The sequence below is a fragment of the Botrytis porri genome (genome assembly GCF_014898465.1).
Source record: "Botrytis porri strain MUCL 3234 chromosome Unknown BPOR_009, whole genome shotgun sequence".
Lineage (NCBI taxonomy): Eukaryota > Fungi > Ascomycota > Leotiomycetes > Helotiales > Sclerotiniaceae > Botrytis > Botrytis porri.
The window spans coordinates 2,326,883-2,343,300 of NW_024066083.1; the positions used below are offsets into that span (position 1 = coordinate 2,326,883).

A 16,418-nucleotide genomic window follows, 5' to 3' on the forward strand; every position below is an offset into this window, starting at 1 on the left:
AGGTAATGAATGTTTTTACTAGGGATATGAAGATGGGAAAAGGTGTATAATAGCTTCTGGGATTGCTGATTGGTCAATTGGACTAGAAGGATCGTCATATTATGTTGGATAGCCTGGTAGTAGCTACTAGCTACATGTATAATAAGCGTCTGAGGTGTAAGGTGTAAGGTGTAAGGTGTAAGGTCACAGGTGTAAGATGCCAGATGTGGGTGTAACATGTCAGATGGGATTGATGCTTGTTTATTTTGATTTCCTTTCCTCTCCTCACTCTAAGAGGTCAATTTTCGCGACACAACACTAAATTGAGGCTATTCCGGCCTGCATAATCTATAGACACACAACCAAGACCAAAGCGTCGACCCAATGAACTGGACCGGCCGACGGGCGGCGTTGAGCTAACTCATGGTAGAAGAATAGTTCCGATTGAAGAGGAGAGCACGGTGAATGATGCCAGTGGGACACACTTTTACTTCTTGGAAAGTCCGCATTCCAGTCTGCATTGAAATTGAACCCCAAGAAAGTTTAGGAGAGAAATCCAATGATATTAATTTGTACCTGGTGTGCATGCTGAGTAACCGGGAGACTATCTGGATTTTGGTGATGTTCCTGCAATGATTATCGTGCAGTAAGTGTAGGAGATCACAGCAATAGACAAACATGACGTGTCCTCCGCGTACATGTTCCTGCGCTCCTCAGGGATGCAGGTGAATGTGAACATATGGACCAATATATTAATTTGTTGCGTCTCTTGGATCTCCTGGGTCTCCTCGGTCTCCTGGGTCTCTTGTGCGGAAACATTGGCGAAGGGTTCGAGGTTGTGCTGGGTTCAATGGCATATTGGATCATGATTGGAAGTAGCTACTCCATACTACCGAGGTCTATGGAGATGACATTGGGATTTTGTACAATAAAAGTGCGGAATGTATGGATTCTGGAAGGAAGATGGGATCATTGCCAGCATCTGGGTTTGATCATCTATCATCTTGATTGTTGCCATTGTGAATTTGTTTCAGAAGTTTCTTTGCTTCTTTATCAAGTTTGAATGGGAGATTCAGGTGAGTGGGCAAGATTCACATGTATGGAAGAGAGGAATATGTATGGGTTGTCCTTGCATATATGTCTGGAAAGTGTGGATGAGAAGACGAAAGCTGTGAGCTGTGAGCTTTGAATGTTTGAATGGATATTCAATGGATATTCAATGGATTTCAATGGATATCAATAGATATCGATGGATCCTCCTTGAGGATAGATGAGATAGATCGTCCTTCTATCAAGTTTGTTTGCGACTCCAAAAACCCCCTATATTCGATTTTCCATATTTTCCCTCTATATTTACCTCCATCTTCCCTCCTGTCATCTGTAACTGCAATCCGTGAATCTGTGAAAGAGAGTTTTCCATAGTCATCATCGTAACCATGCTATCGGAATAATTATTGCGACACTAAGTCAGGGTGTGATCACTGTGGTATCTATAGTTTGGTTGGCAGTCCTTATTTTTAAAATTCACTTGGATGGATGGGACAATGAGAGAGCAGCATAGCAATCTCTTCGATCAATCATATCGTGGGAAGAATGTAGTCATGAAGGATCTTGGTTAGCACACACACACACACACACACAACACAAACTCACTCTCTTCCGGAGAAAAGTACTACTTGTTAGCTTTGCCTCGTACTCGTTGAACCCCGAGCTCATGATTCTCGATAAAGAAAATCAAGCATACGAGAAATCATCCACAGCATTCTCGCGTATCCTTGCTGGTCGATGCATATCCAGACATAAACAATCGATGAGGCTACCAATGATCATCAAGTATGGATTTCCCTCCGCATTCAGCATTCAGCACACAACGATATCCGATAGATCATGGAGAGAGAGGTTGGATGAGCGGTGAAAAGGAAAGGGTACAATGTTCAATCACAATATATCCAGTCCCTCCGAACGTTCGCTCACATTGCAACTCTACTCTCGATTAATCAAGTAGTGGCCTCCCCTTCGAATCTCAATCTCGCCATCGAAAATGTCTGTACGAAGTAAAACAGGGGTTGAGTTGTATCTTATTTTGACCAAGCTTGGTCCGTGATATGCTGGCAGCGTCAATGCATTCGAGACATTCTATGCATCTCAATCATTTAAGTTAAAGCGAGCATAAGTGTGATCGGCCTGTTGGTGTCGATTATGAAAGATTCATTTATTTGAAAGTACCGCTATGTACCGCTATGTACTGCCATTAACTCGAATATTGGAACAACCGCTATTCGCGGTCTCCTAATTCATTCAATTTCGAGATACAAAATCCATGTTGCTGCTGTCAATGTGTATACGGTATGTATGTGTATGCGCATGTGTATGTGTATGTGTATGAAAGAGTTCGACACAACAGACGGGAAAAATCCAAGTGAACATGTGAGATACATGTGACGCTCTTATGATGCTTGGTTCATCGCAACTCAAAGCTCCACAACAGTACGCAAGAATGAGAAGGTTATATCATCACTCACTAGCATCAGATGCAGGACCAAAGGTGTGAATATAGTTTGAAGTAGTGTAAAGCCTTGACTGGGAACTTCACATAGATGAGACCCATAAGATCGGTGGAGGGGAAAGGTGCCTGCCTGGCTGCAGGATATTCATTCGATGCCTTTACACACGCGTTGAGAGATGTATGGTGATGATGTTGCAGCGTTTCAAAAGCAAACGTCCTTCTTCCAACCTTTTCGAGATGCCACTCCATGTAACATATTCAAGCAATGAAAGTCCAAGAAAATAATTATGCTTTGGGATCTCTGCGACCGTTGACCACTCATTAATCTTCACCCCCAACTCCTGAGTCTTGAGTCTCTCCATCTCTAGACTTCGGTAAACATTGGACGCCACTAGACTGGCTGACTCTGCATCTCCCTTCTTATGGCATAACTTAGAAGTTAGGTATGCGTGATAAATACCTTGTGCTGACCAAGAAGAACATTTCATCTGAGGAGGCGGCAAGTTCATCCGTGTTCCCTCAACAGTCTTGAATGTTAACGATCACTACAGCGAAACACATGTACGGAGTAGTCGGGGGGTTTCGACGATATCCAAACCGATTGGTGTAAAATATGGACATGTTCAACCTTTGATTTTGTGATTTGCATGACTGGGATTAGTGAAAAGAGGCTCGTGAAAGGGCGGAAACGTGGGGTGAGAAGAGTATGTTCCTTCTTCCAAAAAGCTCTGGCACCAACGGATGTCATAATGTAAACGCTCCAAAATTACAAAACGTCTAATGGAACCGCCGTTTGGCTCGAACACAATCCTTTCAGGCATATCTCATCATTCGGAGCTTGGCAGAGAAAAAGATCAATGATCGAAGGAAGGCGTCTACTTTGCACAAAGAACACGATAGAACCGCAGATTACCTTCGCAATTTACAAGGGAGGGAGCAAGACACTCTAAAAATAAATGAATTTAATCCATGTGCTTAGAAGTTCCACTTTCCTGGGCGAAACAGAACCATCTTAGATGTGAATCTGGTGAAATGATATGGAGAAAGGGAATTAACAGGTAATTCCTACACTCTGTGTCTGTCTGTCCTCTGTATCTTGGAGGAATTCATTGTACCGTTGTACGAGACGCTTCCTGTGTAAGTGGTAGGATGTGTGTGATGTGTGAGGTATTCGTGTGAGTGCAAGTGCAAGTGCAAGTGCAAGTGTGAATATAAATTGATGTTGGTGATCGCGGATCGTGTACCTGTTGTGGTTGTGGTGAGTGACATGTACCAAAGTACTGTGTAGAAGATATTGGGAATTCATATAGCGATGATGGCATTTGCCGTATCTTCCTTGCGTTTGAATCAGGATGATACGTGAGCAGAAATGTTCTGATCATTCTTTAATATCTATATAATGCATTCCTCTCGTGAACGCCAGCGCCAGCACCAGAACCCCCTTCGGACTTTTGAGTTTCCCACTCATCGCTTTGCCAAGCTCCCAGGAAGACTACCTACCCACTGCAGTATCGCATCTCAAGATATTGAAGACTCATCCACTGGTAGGATGTACTGGGAGACCGGAGATGTGAAGTCATGATGGTACCTAGCAATCCCCACGTGATAAACCATTCATCATCCTTCTCTGGGAGATCTTAAAGCTTGTTCCTGATGACTTTATCCTCGCAGTCCTCCATCCACATAGGTTACGCAGGTATCCATCCACCCAAGTAACCAACACCCTCTTCTATATTTAACCAGCATTTATTTGACTTTGTGATAAAATTACCTCTTCGGAGTCCTTCTCCTCTTCCACCTGCGTAAGGAGTGAGCACCTGGTAGGTCGATAGATGAAGGAAACGGGCATACGAGGAAAGATAGGCCTGATAGCCAGAGAACATAACATGAACATGGAATTTGAATCCAAATTTACCCCTGGATATCATTGAATTTCAAAATGGGTTACTGCAACCAGACTAAGGCCCGAAGAGGGAATAGCTTCAGATATCGAGACGATGGATCATATGATTGGTTATCCCAGTGGCGATAGGGTGCATTAATTTGTGAAAAAAGGTTTGCGTCTAAGCCATAAAGGGCTCTATTTTCTCCAGTGTGCCTTCGGTTCAAATTGATCAAAAGGTCCTCATCCTGGTGATCTAACTCAAAAGAGAAATCGTAAGTGGAGCCACGCTGAATAATAATCCGTTGTAGTCGTAAATAATGTAAATGTGAAGGTAAATGTACTAACGACCACCAGTCCACCACCCAAATCCCCATCCTCCTCACTCACTGTCGCTGTTTTTGGGGCCCATCACAAATCCCCCTCCCATTTTCTTCCCATTCCATCAATCTCACAAACTTCAATCATTTCTCTTTCGAAAGTCACCATTTCCAGCATTCTCCTTGGTCTTTTCTATCTTTTTATTTGTCGTCTTTCGTTTCTATTTATTTCCTTTGAATTTTGCACCGTCAATCGCCCGGTGAAACGCAAAGCATTCTTCTATTCATTCCTGGAAACTTCCCGCAGCTCCAGCAACCAACGCCGAACCAATTCAAACCGAAGAAAGGAGAGGAAACTTGTTTCGGCACAGAGAATAGGATATACTTGTTGAGGTTGGCAGATGATTCTCTTTTAAACACAACCATCATATCATTCACCAGCTTATCATACAATGCTACAATAGGATCACAAAAAAAAACAGGCGTCAACAAGATTTCACGGTAAAAGTGTTTTCTGCCTGGGACGCGAGATCAAGAAGATCGATTCCACTTCCACCAAATATCTGGCCGCCGGCGACCTCCCTACCTCCTTCTTCGATTCAGAAATCAGAAACCCGTTCATCACCTCGTAAACTTAAGAAAAGCTCAACCGTTAATTCGACTTGACTCTTCATCCTTCAAACAAGCAACCCTCATAATAATTGTTCATTTGTCTAGCAACTACATCAAGACTTCTACTTTTCATTGAAGGTTCGTTGACGCCAATTCACTCAATCTCCCTTGAAGAACGCGCTTGTAACCTTCAAACTAAAAAGCTTTGTATCTCCACTTCATATCGGATTGGAGATTATTATGATTTGCTAACATTCTATTCATCATAGTCCTTTCCAAACTCTACTCACCTGAAAGTTATATTGAGTACGATTCTTTTTTTGTAGATGGCATCATAGCTGTTTGCTTCACAACAACCTCGAATTTAGTCAAGTAACAGCATGGCAGCTCTCGTTCAGACGTTACCACAACAGACAACTACGGTCACTATGCTTCAAACTCGACCATCCTCTGCCTCTGGCACTCTACAACCTTCGCAAAATCAAGCTTCATATCATCAATATCCCGCTAACCCTCAACAACGAAACAACTTTCATGGCTTGAACAACAACAATATGGCGATATCAAATTACCGCGGTCATAGTTCGATGGCCCCAATTGCACCATATGCATTCACTAGTTCACCCGGTCTATCGATAGGAGGTCAACAAACACCAAATGGGTCTCAATCACGGCCAGAACAACAGAGAACAGCATCGGCCCCCATAGTCCCTACCTTGCAAGGAGGCTCGACGAATGCTCCAAATCGCTCAAGATATCCTGCTGCGTTGTCTGTATCAACTACATCTTCATCCTCATCATCAGAACTTTCTCAAAGATCAGGAACAAGAGACGATTCAGCCATCACCTCCACCGCTCGAATTGCAACAAGAACTCCCCGCCCACATTCCACCATCATCACGTCGTACAACCAAAGTCTAGCTCCTCCTATGGCGTCTCCAGCAAAACCCGCCCCTGATCGCTATCGCCGCCCTGCAATTCGCCGTGCCGACTCGTCAAACAGTAGTCAGGCTGGTGTTTCCAGTTCTTCAGTCTCAACGATGCCAAATGTCATGCAATTTTATGGTGCCAGTACACAAGCTGTCAACAGTCCAACTTTCAACTTGCAGATGCCACAACAAAGCCAACCAAGTGCAACTGCTGATGATATGCAGTTGAATCAGCGTACTACCTCGGAACAGGCAAAGAGATATCGACGTCGAAGCATACATACAATCGACGCTCACGATAACATTAGCGCTAGTCCCAGCCCTGGAATTTTACAGCAGGGGTCAAGGCCAGTTCACGGCACTAGTGGTCGTATTGATCAGCCGCCTGAGCAACACGGGCAACACCCCTTGCGAAGTTCACCAGTTGTTACGGTACGCCCAGCAACTTCTCACGGACGGAATGATAGTACCGATAGCATGAAGTCTACTCGTAGCGGTCACTCACGCCCGAACTCGGTAAGTTTTCAAGTTGTTTTTTGTATCAAGTCCTCACTCCCCCCACTCATGGTTCACGGGATTTTATCGTGCATACGGCGTCACCGCAATTTAACCCACACCAATCATATTGATGTAGCACTAAAATCGGCAGCACACTAACTTATTTCAGTCGGACAAGCGAGAAGCAACAAGTGTATCAATGGCAACTGGAGGCCCCGCTCATTCTTCGACTTCTTCCGTCGCAAATTCAAATGCCTTCAATGGTAAAGATCAAGCTATTTCCAAGAATGATCAGCCACGACTTGTGAACATTCCAGTTCGTGCATCCTCGACCGATGCCGCGAAAAGACTTTCTAGCCCATCTCCTTTATCGAAGCCGGCGAGGATGGGTGCCGATTCGTCGGTGTCTAAGTCCAAGGACTCATTTGCTTCAGCCGTCAATGCAGCTTTACAACCAACCCAATCCAAATCTACATATGCACAGCCTGCAACGAGTCCAAATGCTATCAGCCCAGCTGCACAGCAATTGGCTGCATTGAACGATAAGGAAGGAAAAAAGAGTAAGACATCAAGATTGAGGAGGGCATTCTCTTTTGGCTCTGCTGCTGAGTTAAGAAAGGCATCTGCCGAAAACCATCTCGTGAGCAGGAGTGGCAATGATGCTTTGGATCGTTCCAAGTTACGAAGGGAGAAATATCAAAATGAACAAGAGGCAGAGCAAGATAAGATTGCTCAGCAACAAGAAGCTGCTGGCATCGGATCGAATATTTACTCCGGACAAGGCAATTTCTTCACTGGTTCGACCGATAACTTATCCATTTCATCGACTGCTTCTTCGGCCTCTGTAATGATACGAAAGATGGGCAAGGGAATGAAGAAGTCGACAAGATCTCTCGTTGGCCTCTTTAGACCAAAGTCTGTCATTGGTGTACCTGCAGCTGATGCAGCTGTGCCCGAAGCTAGTCAGGCACAGGTCTCGATGGTTAACGTTGAGGCAGAAAGAGAGAAGGTCAATGTGAACGCCAATGCGGCCGATGCTGTTTCTGGTGGAACAGGATTTCCCCGACTAGATAGAAATTCTCTCGATGCTGCAGCTCTCAGTTCAGCAGCGTCCACAGACCGTCTAGGCAGTGCTAATACTGAGAACTCTGCAAATAGAAGAAGCATTGTTGGTGGTGAGAAGGAGCGTGCTGAAGTCTTGGCCGCTGTCAAGAAGGGAATTCTCAAACGTAGGTTGCTAATGACCAAAGTCCCGAATGACATACTAATGGTGTGGATATTAGGCTCTGGTACCGGTTCTGGTAATTCGTCACCGGTAATCCTTCCAGTAGATGGAAAAGCAGCAAACTTCAACTTACCACAGATCCCAAATGTCAACAATGATTCGCCGAATTCGTCTGCCCCCAGTACACCAAATGATGACCAAGTGCATAAGCAAGCGGTCACTTTGGGAGGAGAGGATTACTTTATGTCTGCGCTCAAATTTAGGGGAGGAGATTCAAAGAGTGTTCCTGGAACACCTTCAGGTACCATCAAAAGAAATGCTACTTTCAGTCCTCGGATACAATTTCACGATACTTGGCCAAGCCAAGAGTACGACCGCAGGGGTGAAATTGCAACCTGCAATCGACTTACTCCAATGCTCGCCCAACAAATCAAGGAAGAGCTTAATACTTTCAAAATGGTACGTCATTTACCATTTCGTCTTTTGAACATACACTAATCAAAAACAGGAAATGGAGGTTCATGAGAATTCTAAGATCTATACACACTTCTTCTAATGAAACCACGATTATTCTATTTGTTCAAAACAAGTTACGAGACTTACAAAGCTCTTCTGCTACTGCAGGCAACTGTGTAGTTACGCACTACACTCAAGACTTTTAGGGCGTTAAAACGGTCTTTCGCATTATTGGTGTACAGGAGTTCATTCACATCTGAGCGATTTGATCGAAAACAATATTATTTCATAGACTGGTGTTGGCCATCTCTTTTCGAGCATAAATGTTGAAGAAGATGAGGGAGGATATATTAGGGGTACTAAGGGGGGCGACGGTAGAAGTTTGGGAAATGAAAGATGTTGTGCTGTGAAGCTTTCCGAAGATGTGAAAGAAAGAGAAGAGTTTCAATTGTCCAATAGGCTGGTAATTTGTTTCTCCTAGCTATCAAGGATGACAGTACAAACTCGTACTACAAAAGTTTCGATCTCGGTTGGTTTCTGTGGGTTTGTTTGATCTCTAGGGTTTTGAGATCTGCACTTCGGGCAATGTCATGGTCTAATTTTCGTTTTCTTCATTAGTCGGTCAGGGTCTATTTTATATTCGTCATCACCTCATCGTCGTACTTCAGCGTCTGTTGTTATGTTTGAGAAAGGGGGAAAGATGGGAGAGAAATGGGGAAGGCATATTCTACGTAATCAAATGATACAATACAAGCAATCGTTGCCAGTTCAAAAAGTCTAGAACGAATCTATGAGTGAGTATGAGTGTGAAGCAGAGAAATCCAAGTTTTGTGTTCTGAATATCATAGTAGAGATTCTAGAATTCCCAATGAATCATTCTAGATCTTGAATGCACACGTCAACATAAAAGCTTGGATACAATCCTGATCCTAGAAGAATCTGCATCGATTGGATCAGATAGAAACTTGATCCGTCCGGCAGTCAAAGAATTTTCCCATGACACTTCAAGCTTTGATGTGGGTTCATCCCATGATATTCAGATGTGTAGTTTCAGGGGGGTGGCTTCCATAGAAACGAAAAATTATAGCCTTGCATGAATGTCTGCAGCCTTGTATTTATAACGTTTTTATATTTGCCCCGCTAAAACTTTTTTGCTTAAACAATTATCAAGTCAAACCTTTTCTGACAAATTTTATGTATTGATCACTGCATTCTTGATTGATCAGATATAAATAGTGGCTACTATTATAAATCGCATTCATTCGAGGCTGAGGGCTGGAACCCGCCAATTTTCATCCTTCCAAATTCGAGGAATCATGGCTGCTTCAAACGATTTGCCAGTCATTGAGACTGCCCTTCCAGATGCCATTATATCCGAGAAGGTTGCCAATGGATCTAGCAATGTAGCTAAGAAACTTCATGGTCGTGCCTTTTATGAAAGTATCGGTAGTCCTAAATTCATACTCGCGCCAATGGTCGATCAATCCGAGTTTGTAAGTTCGCGAAGCATCCGACATAACTCTCCTCTCCGTCTGAGCAGACTGTACTAATTGTAACCTTCCAGGCTTGGCGCATGCTCTCCCGTTCTTTCATGTCCCCTGAAACCAACAAATCCCTTCTGGCATACTCACCTATGTTTCATGCGCGCATGTTTTCCGAAACTCCAAAGTTCCGCGATGCGCACTTCCAACCGATGAAAAGCTCGCTGGTTTCTCAGCTGGGTTCGCCTTCGAATGCTCCAAAGGAAGAGCTATTTCTCGATGGGAATCCGGCTTTCGATAGACCTCTTTTTGTACAATTCTGCGCGAATGACGAGAAAGAGTTACTTGAGGGGGCAAAATATGTAGCGCCGTTCTGTGATGCTGTGGATTTGAATCTAGGATGTCCGCAGGGAATTGCGAGGAGAGGAAAATATGGCGCATTCTTGCAGGAGGATGAGGGATTAATTTTCAGGTTGATCAATACACTACATAAGGAATTGGATGTGCCTGTTACGGCAAAAATTAGGATACTGGATACGAGGGAAAAGACGCTGGATTATGCAAAGATGGTGATTAGTGCTGGAGCGAGTATTTTGACAGTACATGGAAGAACGAGGGAGATGAAGGGTCATAAAACTGGGCTGGCGGATTGGGATATGTTGAGATTCTTGAGGGAGAATTTACCGAAGGAGGTGGTCCTTTTCGTGAATGGAAATATTCTGGCCAGGGAAGATATTGATGAATGTTTAAAGGCGACAGGTGCGGATGGTGTAATGAGCGCGGAGGGAAATTTGTACGATCCAACGATTTTTTCGGATGCGCCAGCTCCAGGAGAGGAAGGAAGAGAGTTTTGGAGGAGTTTGGACGGTAAAATGGGGGGTTGGAGAATGGATGCTGTGTTGAGGAGATATTTGGACATAATCTATAAATATGTTTTGCAAATATCGCCACCGGAAAGAAAACCATTGTTCATATCTTCGGACCCACCAGAAGAAATGAAGGAAGAAGTAGAGAAAGAGGAAGATGAAGAGGGCCCACCGAGAAAGAAACAAAAGAGTGAAAAGAAAGAAAGGACTACGAGTCCTAGTCTGGTGGCCATGCAACCACATTGTTTTAAACTTCTCAGACCATTGGTTTCAAAACATCATGGGATTAGAGATGCATTGGCTAAAAGTAGAGCGGGAGACATAAAAGCTTTTGAAAATGTTCTTCAAATGACCGAGAAGGTTGTTAAAGAGGGAATTCTAGAATATGAGAGAACTAATGGGGAAAGTTATAGAGAGGAGGTTGAGAGAGCGGAGAAGGAAAGAGAGGAGAAAATGAAAGGGGGTGGAAGGGAAGCTAATGGGAGAGGGGGCACAAATGGTGATGGAGAGGGGAATGGGGAAGTGCAATTTGAGGAAAGTAGCTTGGAAACGGTTAGGAGATGTAAGAGGCCGTGGTGGGTGGTACAGCCGTATGTGAGACCATTGCCTATGGAGGCGTTGGCGAAGGGGAGTTTGACTTTGAGTAGGAAGGAGAGGGGTGGGAAGGAGAATGGGAAGGAGAATGGGAAGGAGAATGGGAAAGAGAATGGGAAGGAGAATGGGAAGGAGAATAGGAAGGAGAATGGGAAGGAGAATAGGAAGGAGAATGGGAAGGGAGAGGAGGAGAAGGGGGAGGAGAAGGCTGTTAATGGGGTTGGATCTGAGGAGGAAGGAAAGGTAGAAGTCTAGGTTGTGGGTAAGGGTGAGGGAGAAGGGAAGGAGGAGAAGAAAGGGGAAGCGGAAACAGTGGAAGTGGAAACAGTGGAAGTTCCAAAGAATGGATTGGTTTGTGGATAAATTTCACTTTTTTAGATTGGGTGGATGGATGAATGGATGGAGCATAGCAAGGTAGGCGCATATAGATATAGCATAGCATAGCATAGCATGATTACTTGAGTATTGGACTACACTTATTAGAGGTAGATAGAAAGATCAATCAATACATGAATAGAATAAAAAAAATATGAATAAGCAGACGAGAGAAGAGATCAAATGCTGATCTGATCTGGTTCCTGGCTCTACTTTGGATGTATATCGAATGCGGGTCTGAATGGATGGATGGATTTTGAGGAACCCGTGGTTTGATTCATAGACGGTACGTAGTACTCGGTGAATCTACAATTTCTCCACGTTTGCACTCCTCTCCCCTTTCCAATTGAAGAGATAACACCGAATGATCTCGGAGTCAGTGGTTAATATTGCAATCATGGCATGATGCAATGTTGACTACTTGAAAATCTATAATATCAGCTCGGTAAAGAAGTAAGTGAGGGAGGGATAGAGGGATAGAGGGATAGAGGGATAGAGGGATAGAGGGATAGAGGGATAGAGGGATAGAGGGATAGTGTAGAGGAGTAGGGGTATGATACTTTTGTAGATAGATATTAGATATTGAATATTTGATGTGGTGATTGTTGTTAAGGGGATTTTATATTTGGCTTGGTTGGGCTGCTTGGTGTTTGTGTTGATATTTGGGTATGGATGGGGATGGGGATGGGGATGTTTTTGGAGTGAGAGAGGGGGGATGAGAGAGGGGGGATGAGAGAGGGGGGATGAGAGAGGGGGGATGAGAGAGGGGGGATGAGAGAGGGGGATGAGAGAGGGGGGATGAGAGAGGGGGGATGAGAGAGGGGGATGAGGAGAGGGGGATGAGAGAGGGGGATGAGAGAGGGGGGATGAGAGAGGGGGGATGAGAGGGAATGAGAGAAGGGAGATTGGAGACTATGGATTGTGTTGCTGTGGAATGTAGGATTTGAGTGTTGGATCTAGGGTCAGGAGATGAGAAGGAGAGCGAGTTGGGGTTGGAAGGAGTGAATTGAAAGAGGTCGATTGGGAGTATGGAGACGTGATGGGCATGAGTAAGGATATAAGGGTTGAAGCTACATTGGTTAGGAGAGGTAGTGGCAACAGATAGGATAGGAGATTTTAGAAAGGTTTGAGATACACACATGATTAGATACTCAATATGGATATGATGGATGGGAGATGCAGGAGAAGGTGAGATGGGAATGAATTGGCAAATGGATGGATGCTAGGGAAATGAATGGGAGTTGGGAGATTGAGTTGATGCTATTTGAAGATTTAGACCCATTATGAGATTCTGGTGAAATTCTAGGAGAATCAAGGTGTTTAGGAAACTGGAATCGGGGATGGAGACACGATTTAATGGTCAACTCATAGTGGATGATATGACTTTATTTGATCTGACAAATTTTAGATCACATAAAATAGTTTATCAGTGGGTCGGCTATATCAATAAATCAGTTACTTTTATCTCGAATTATTATTTTATATTCAATATGTGTTTTCTTTATAATTAATTATAAAAATTCATTCTAAAAAGGCACACATAATCTTAACTATTCAAGCTATTAAATTAAATAAAAAATTATCAATTTGAAAGACAGCTCAGCTTTATTGTATACCTTGAACTATATTGAATAATAAAATTCAAGGTAAATCTAATATAGTTGAGAGTTAATCAAAAAGTTATAATTTGATTGAATTAGAAAAAAAGATACTTATTCAATATATTCTTGATATAAATTTAAAAGGTTTTTTATTTAAACTTAAGAATATAAAAAATATAATAAATTATATTCTTAAATTGGAAAGTATAAAATATATCGAAAAGCTTTAAGTACATTAATTTATAAAGTGTTGAATTGAATTAAAGATATGTTTTAATTATATTTATAACTTTTAAAAAGCTTTCTATAAAGATTTTAAATTTATTAAAAAGTAATTTCAATTAATTGTAAATATATAAGCGAAATATAGTATTTTGAATAAAGATTTTTATAATTTTAATGAAATAAATTTTATAATAAGAATTATATATATAATAATAATTGTTATTAATATTGAAAAATATAATAGAAATAAATTTATACAGTTAGACAATCAAGAATAAGCTATAATAATAATATATGAAAATAAAGAGGGTAAAACTATTCCCCTATTTCTAATAATTTAGGGATAGATTTATCTCTCCAATTAATATATCGAAACTAATCTTTCTACAGAACAAACTATTAAATCTATATCTAATGAATGAACAAATAATAAAACAGGTTTAAAATAATTGAAACACTTTGATAAATATATTAAGAATTAAAGAAAGAGTAAATATTAAATATTAATATTGAATAGGTATAAAAGTTATAAATTAATAGCTTTTCAAGTATATTATAAAAAGAATAATATTATATATTTATATTTACTATTATATTCAAGTTATTTAATTCAATTACTTAATATTAATTATTTTAGTAATCTAGAATATTTATATAATGGTTAAATTAATAGATTTATTAAAATATATATTAACTATATTTCAAAGGTTGAATTCCTTATAGTTTTTAAAGCTATATATAAGGAATTAATTATCTTTTAGAATATAAAATTAGAATTCTGAGGAATAGGTTTAATCTCATTTAATTCTGAAATTGTATTCTTGAAATTAAATATTCGAATTTGTATATTTACTCCTTTTTTTTCTTCAATTTAGATTAATAAATCTTTTAAACCCTTTGTAATCTAATTGAAGTTCTTTTTTAATTAATATTAATTAAATCTCAAATAACTTATTATCAAGTAAGTTCCCCTATATTTATATTTGAGATTGTATTAGTTTTAGTTAAGAATATAAAAAGATTAGTTTATAAAAATATACTTTTAAATATAAAGAATTGTATATTTTGAATAATAAATAAAACATTAAGTAAATATTGATATATAAAAAAAACCTAATTATATTAAAAAGAAATGCTTATTAAATAAAAGGCTTTTGATATATTATTTTAATAAAAAATTGATATTCAAATTTAATATAATAAATATTAAAAAGAAAGAAATTTTAATAAAAAAACATTTTCTAATTAATATTATAATAAATGTGGAAAGATAGGTTATAATATAAGAATTTATTAAAATAATGTAATAGATACTAAATTATTAGATTCTTAATAATTTTAATTAATTAATTTAATTGTTGTTAAATAATATAGCTTTGAAATGATAATTCGAGGTAAAAGTGATCGATTCATTAATATGACCGACCCACTGATAAACTACGTTAACTATACCATTGTATAATCTGAACTTCTTTGAATTTTTATCTTTAGATAGAATCGGTTATATAATTTAATCTATTAATCATTCTTTAATATTATGTTATTTCTGAAGTGACATTTAACATTGGTAAGATGTGATTGACGGATATGACCTGCCAGTGCAATATGAGATGTCGGTCATTTTACCACCCCAACTGGAATAAGGTATCTGGGCAATGAATATGGAAATGAGTATAGATCCGACTTGATCTACTACATTCATCCCTCAAAGTTTACTCAACTTTCCACTCTTGTCCTTCTTCGCACTATCCCTTCTCATCCCCTCATCATCCTGCTCATCAACTCTCAGGTCCGGAAACTTCATCGGCATGATCCTCCTCGGGGTAGTCCCAGGAACCAAAGCATATTTACCAAAATCACTCACTCCATCATGTTCCCTCAAATAATCCTCATCCAAAAACAAACTCCCATTTACATCCTCCGTCTTCGCTCTCACAATCGATAAGATCGCATCAGAAAATATTCTCGGATGTCTCAAATCCTCATCCGCGGAAGAAAAGTGCGCCGTCGCTGCAGATTCAATCGCAACCGCGGGCCAGAGCCCCGTAATCGCCATATTCCGCCCCGATAATCCCATGCGGGAAAAATCCATCCCGAGACCTTGAACGAGGACACTCATTCCTATTTTCCCCATTGCGTAGGCAGTTTTGCCGCGGAAAAAACGGGAGTAGATGGGGGGACAGATGACGACGATTCGGGCGTTCCAATCTTGGGCTTTCCAGTGGGGAATGCAGGATTGGATGGTGGCATAGAGACCATTGGGGTTGATGGATTCCATCAACATGTATCGGGATAGGGGGGTGGTGAGTACGGAGGAATGATAGATAGCCCCGGAATTGTAGACGAGTACGTCGATGCGTCCGTAGGTGGAGATGGTTTGAGATATGAGAGAGGAGATGGAGGCGTGCGAGCGGACATCGCAGGGAATGGCGGTAGCGGTGAAACCGGCTTCGAGGATCTCTCGACAGACGGTGGAGATGGTTGAGGCGGATGAATTGGGATTTGGGGGAAAGGGATGGGTGGTAGAGGCGTCGCTGGTGGATTTGGCGGATACGATTACTAGGTTTGTTAGGGAGGAATTAAGGGGAGTTGGAATGTTGATTTTACCTGCATATCCGTTCTTGGCGAAATCAATGGCGAGTTGACGACCGATTCCTCGAGATGCGCCGATTACGAGAGCTACTTTTTGAGATGACATGTTGGATTTACAGTAATTATCTGTGAATTGGAAATTTTGATTGAATGGGGGTTAAGGTGTTCCATCACTTGGAGCCATACTCGTATATATTCGAGAATACATATCTCGGAACTTGAACAAAAGTTCTGGTTTAGTGATCAAAGATGATGTTTGTTTGTAGTGAAGGATGAA

The 16,418-nt window shown here is 41.0% G+C and overlaps 3 protein-coding genes across 3 annotated transcripts; 2 read left to right on the top strand and 1 right to left on the bottom strand.

Moving 5' to 3' along the window:
- Nucleotides 1-5,679: 5,679 nt before the first annotated feature.
- EAF01_007443 (uncharacterized protein) lies at nucleotides 5,680-8,507 on the top strand (the record flags this gene model as incomplete). Its single annotated transcript, XM_038915698.1, has 4 exons — nucleotides 5,680-6,744; nucleotides 6,896-7,955; nucleotides 8,010-8,410; nucleotides 8,460-8,507. 4 exons carry the CDS (start codon nucleotides 5,680-5,682, stop codon nucleotides 8,505-8,507), a joined length of 2,574 nt encoding a protein of 857 aa, XP_038769336.1.
- A 1,216-nt stretch (nucleotides 8,508-9,723) lies between these two features.
- Nucleotides 9,724-11,603, top strand: EAF01_007444 (uncharacterized protein; the record flags this gene model as incomplete). The annotated part of the gene is made up of 2 exons (XM_038915699.1): nucleotides 9,724-9,900; nucleotides 9,972-11,603. 2 exons carry the CDS (start codon nucleotides 9,724-9,726, stop codon nucleotides 11,601-11,603), a joined length of 1,809 nt encoding a protein of 602 aa, XP_038769337.1.
- A 3,443-nt stretch (nucleotides 11,604-15,046) lies between these two features.
- Nucleotides 15,047-16,381, bottom strand: EAF01_007445 (uncharacterized protein). The gene is made up of 2 exons (XM_038915700.1): nucleotides 16,157-16,381; nucleotides 15,047-16,108 (listed from the first exon to the last, which is right to left on the bottom strand). Exons 1-2 carry the CDS (start codon nucleotides 16,245-16,247, stop codon nucleotides 15,255-15,257), a joined length of 945 nt encoding a protein of 314 aa, XP_038769338.1. The 5' UTR covers nucleotides 16,248-16,381; the 3' UTR covers nucleotides 15,047-15,254.
- Nucleotides 16,382-16,418: the final 37 nt, after the last annotated feature.

Coding starts and splice junctions, on each gene's coding strand:
- EAF01_007445 (XM_038915700.1), bottom strand. CDS start 16,247: ATGTCATCTCAAAAAGTAGCTCTCGTAATCGGCGCATCTCGAGGAATC. Junction 16,109..16,156: donor CGCCAAGAACGGATATGCAG/GTAAAATCAACA, acceptor TAACAAACCTAG/TAATCGTATCCGCCAAATCC.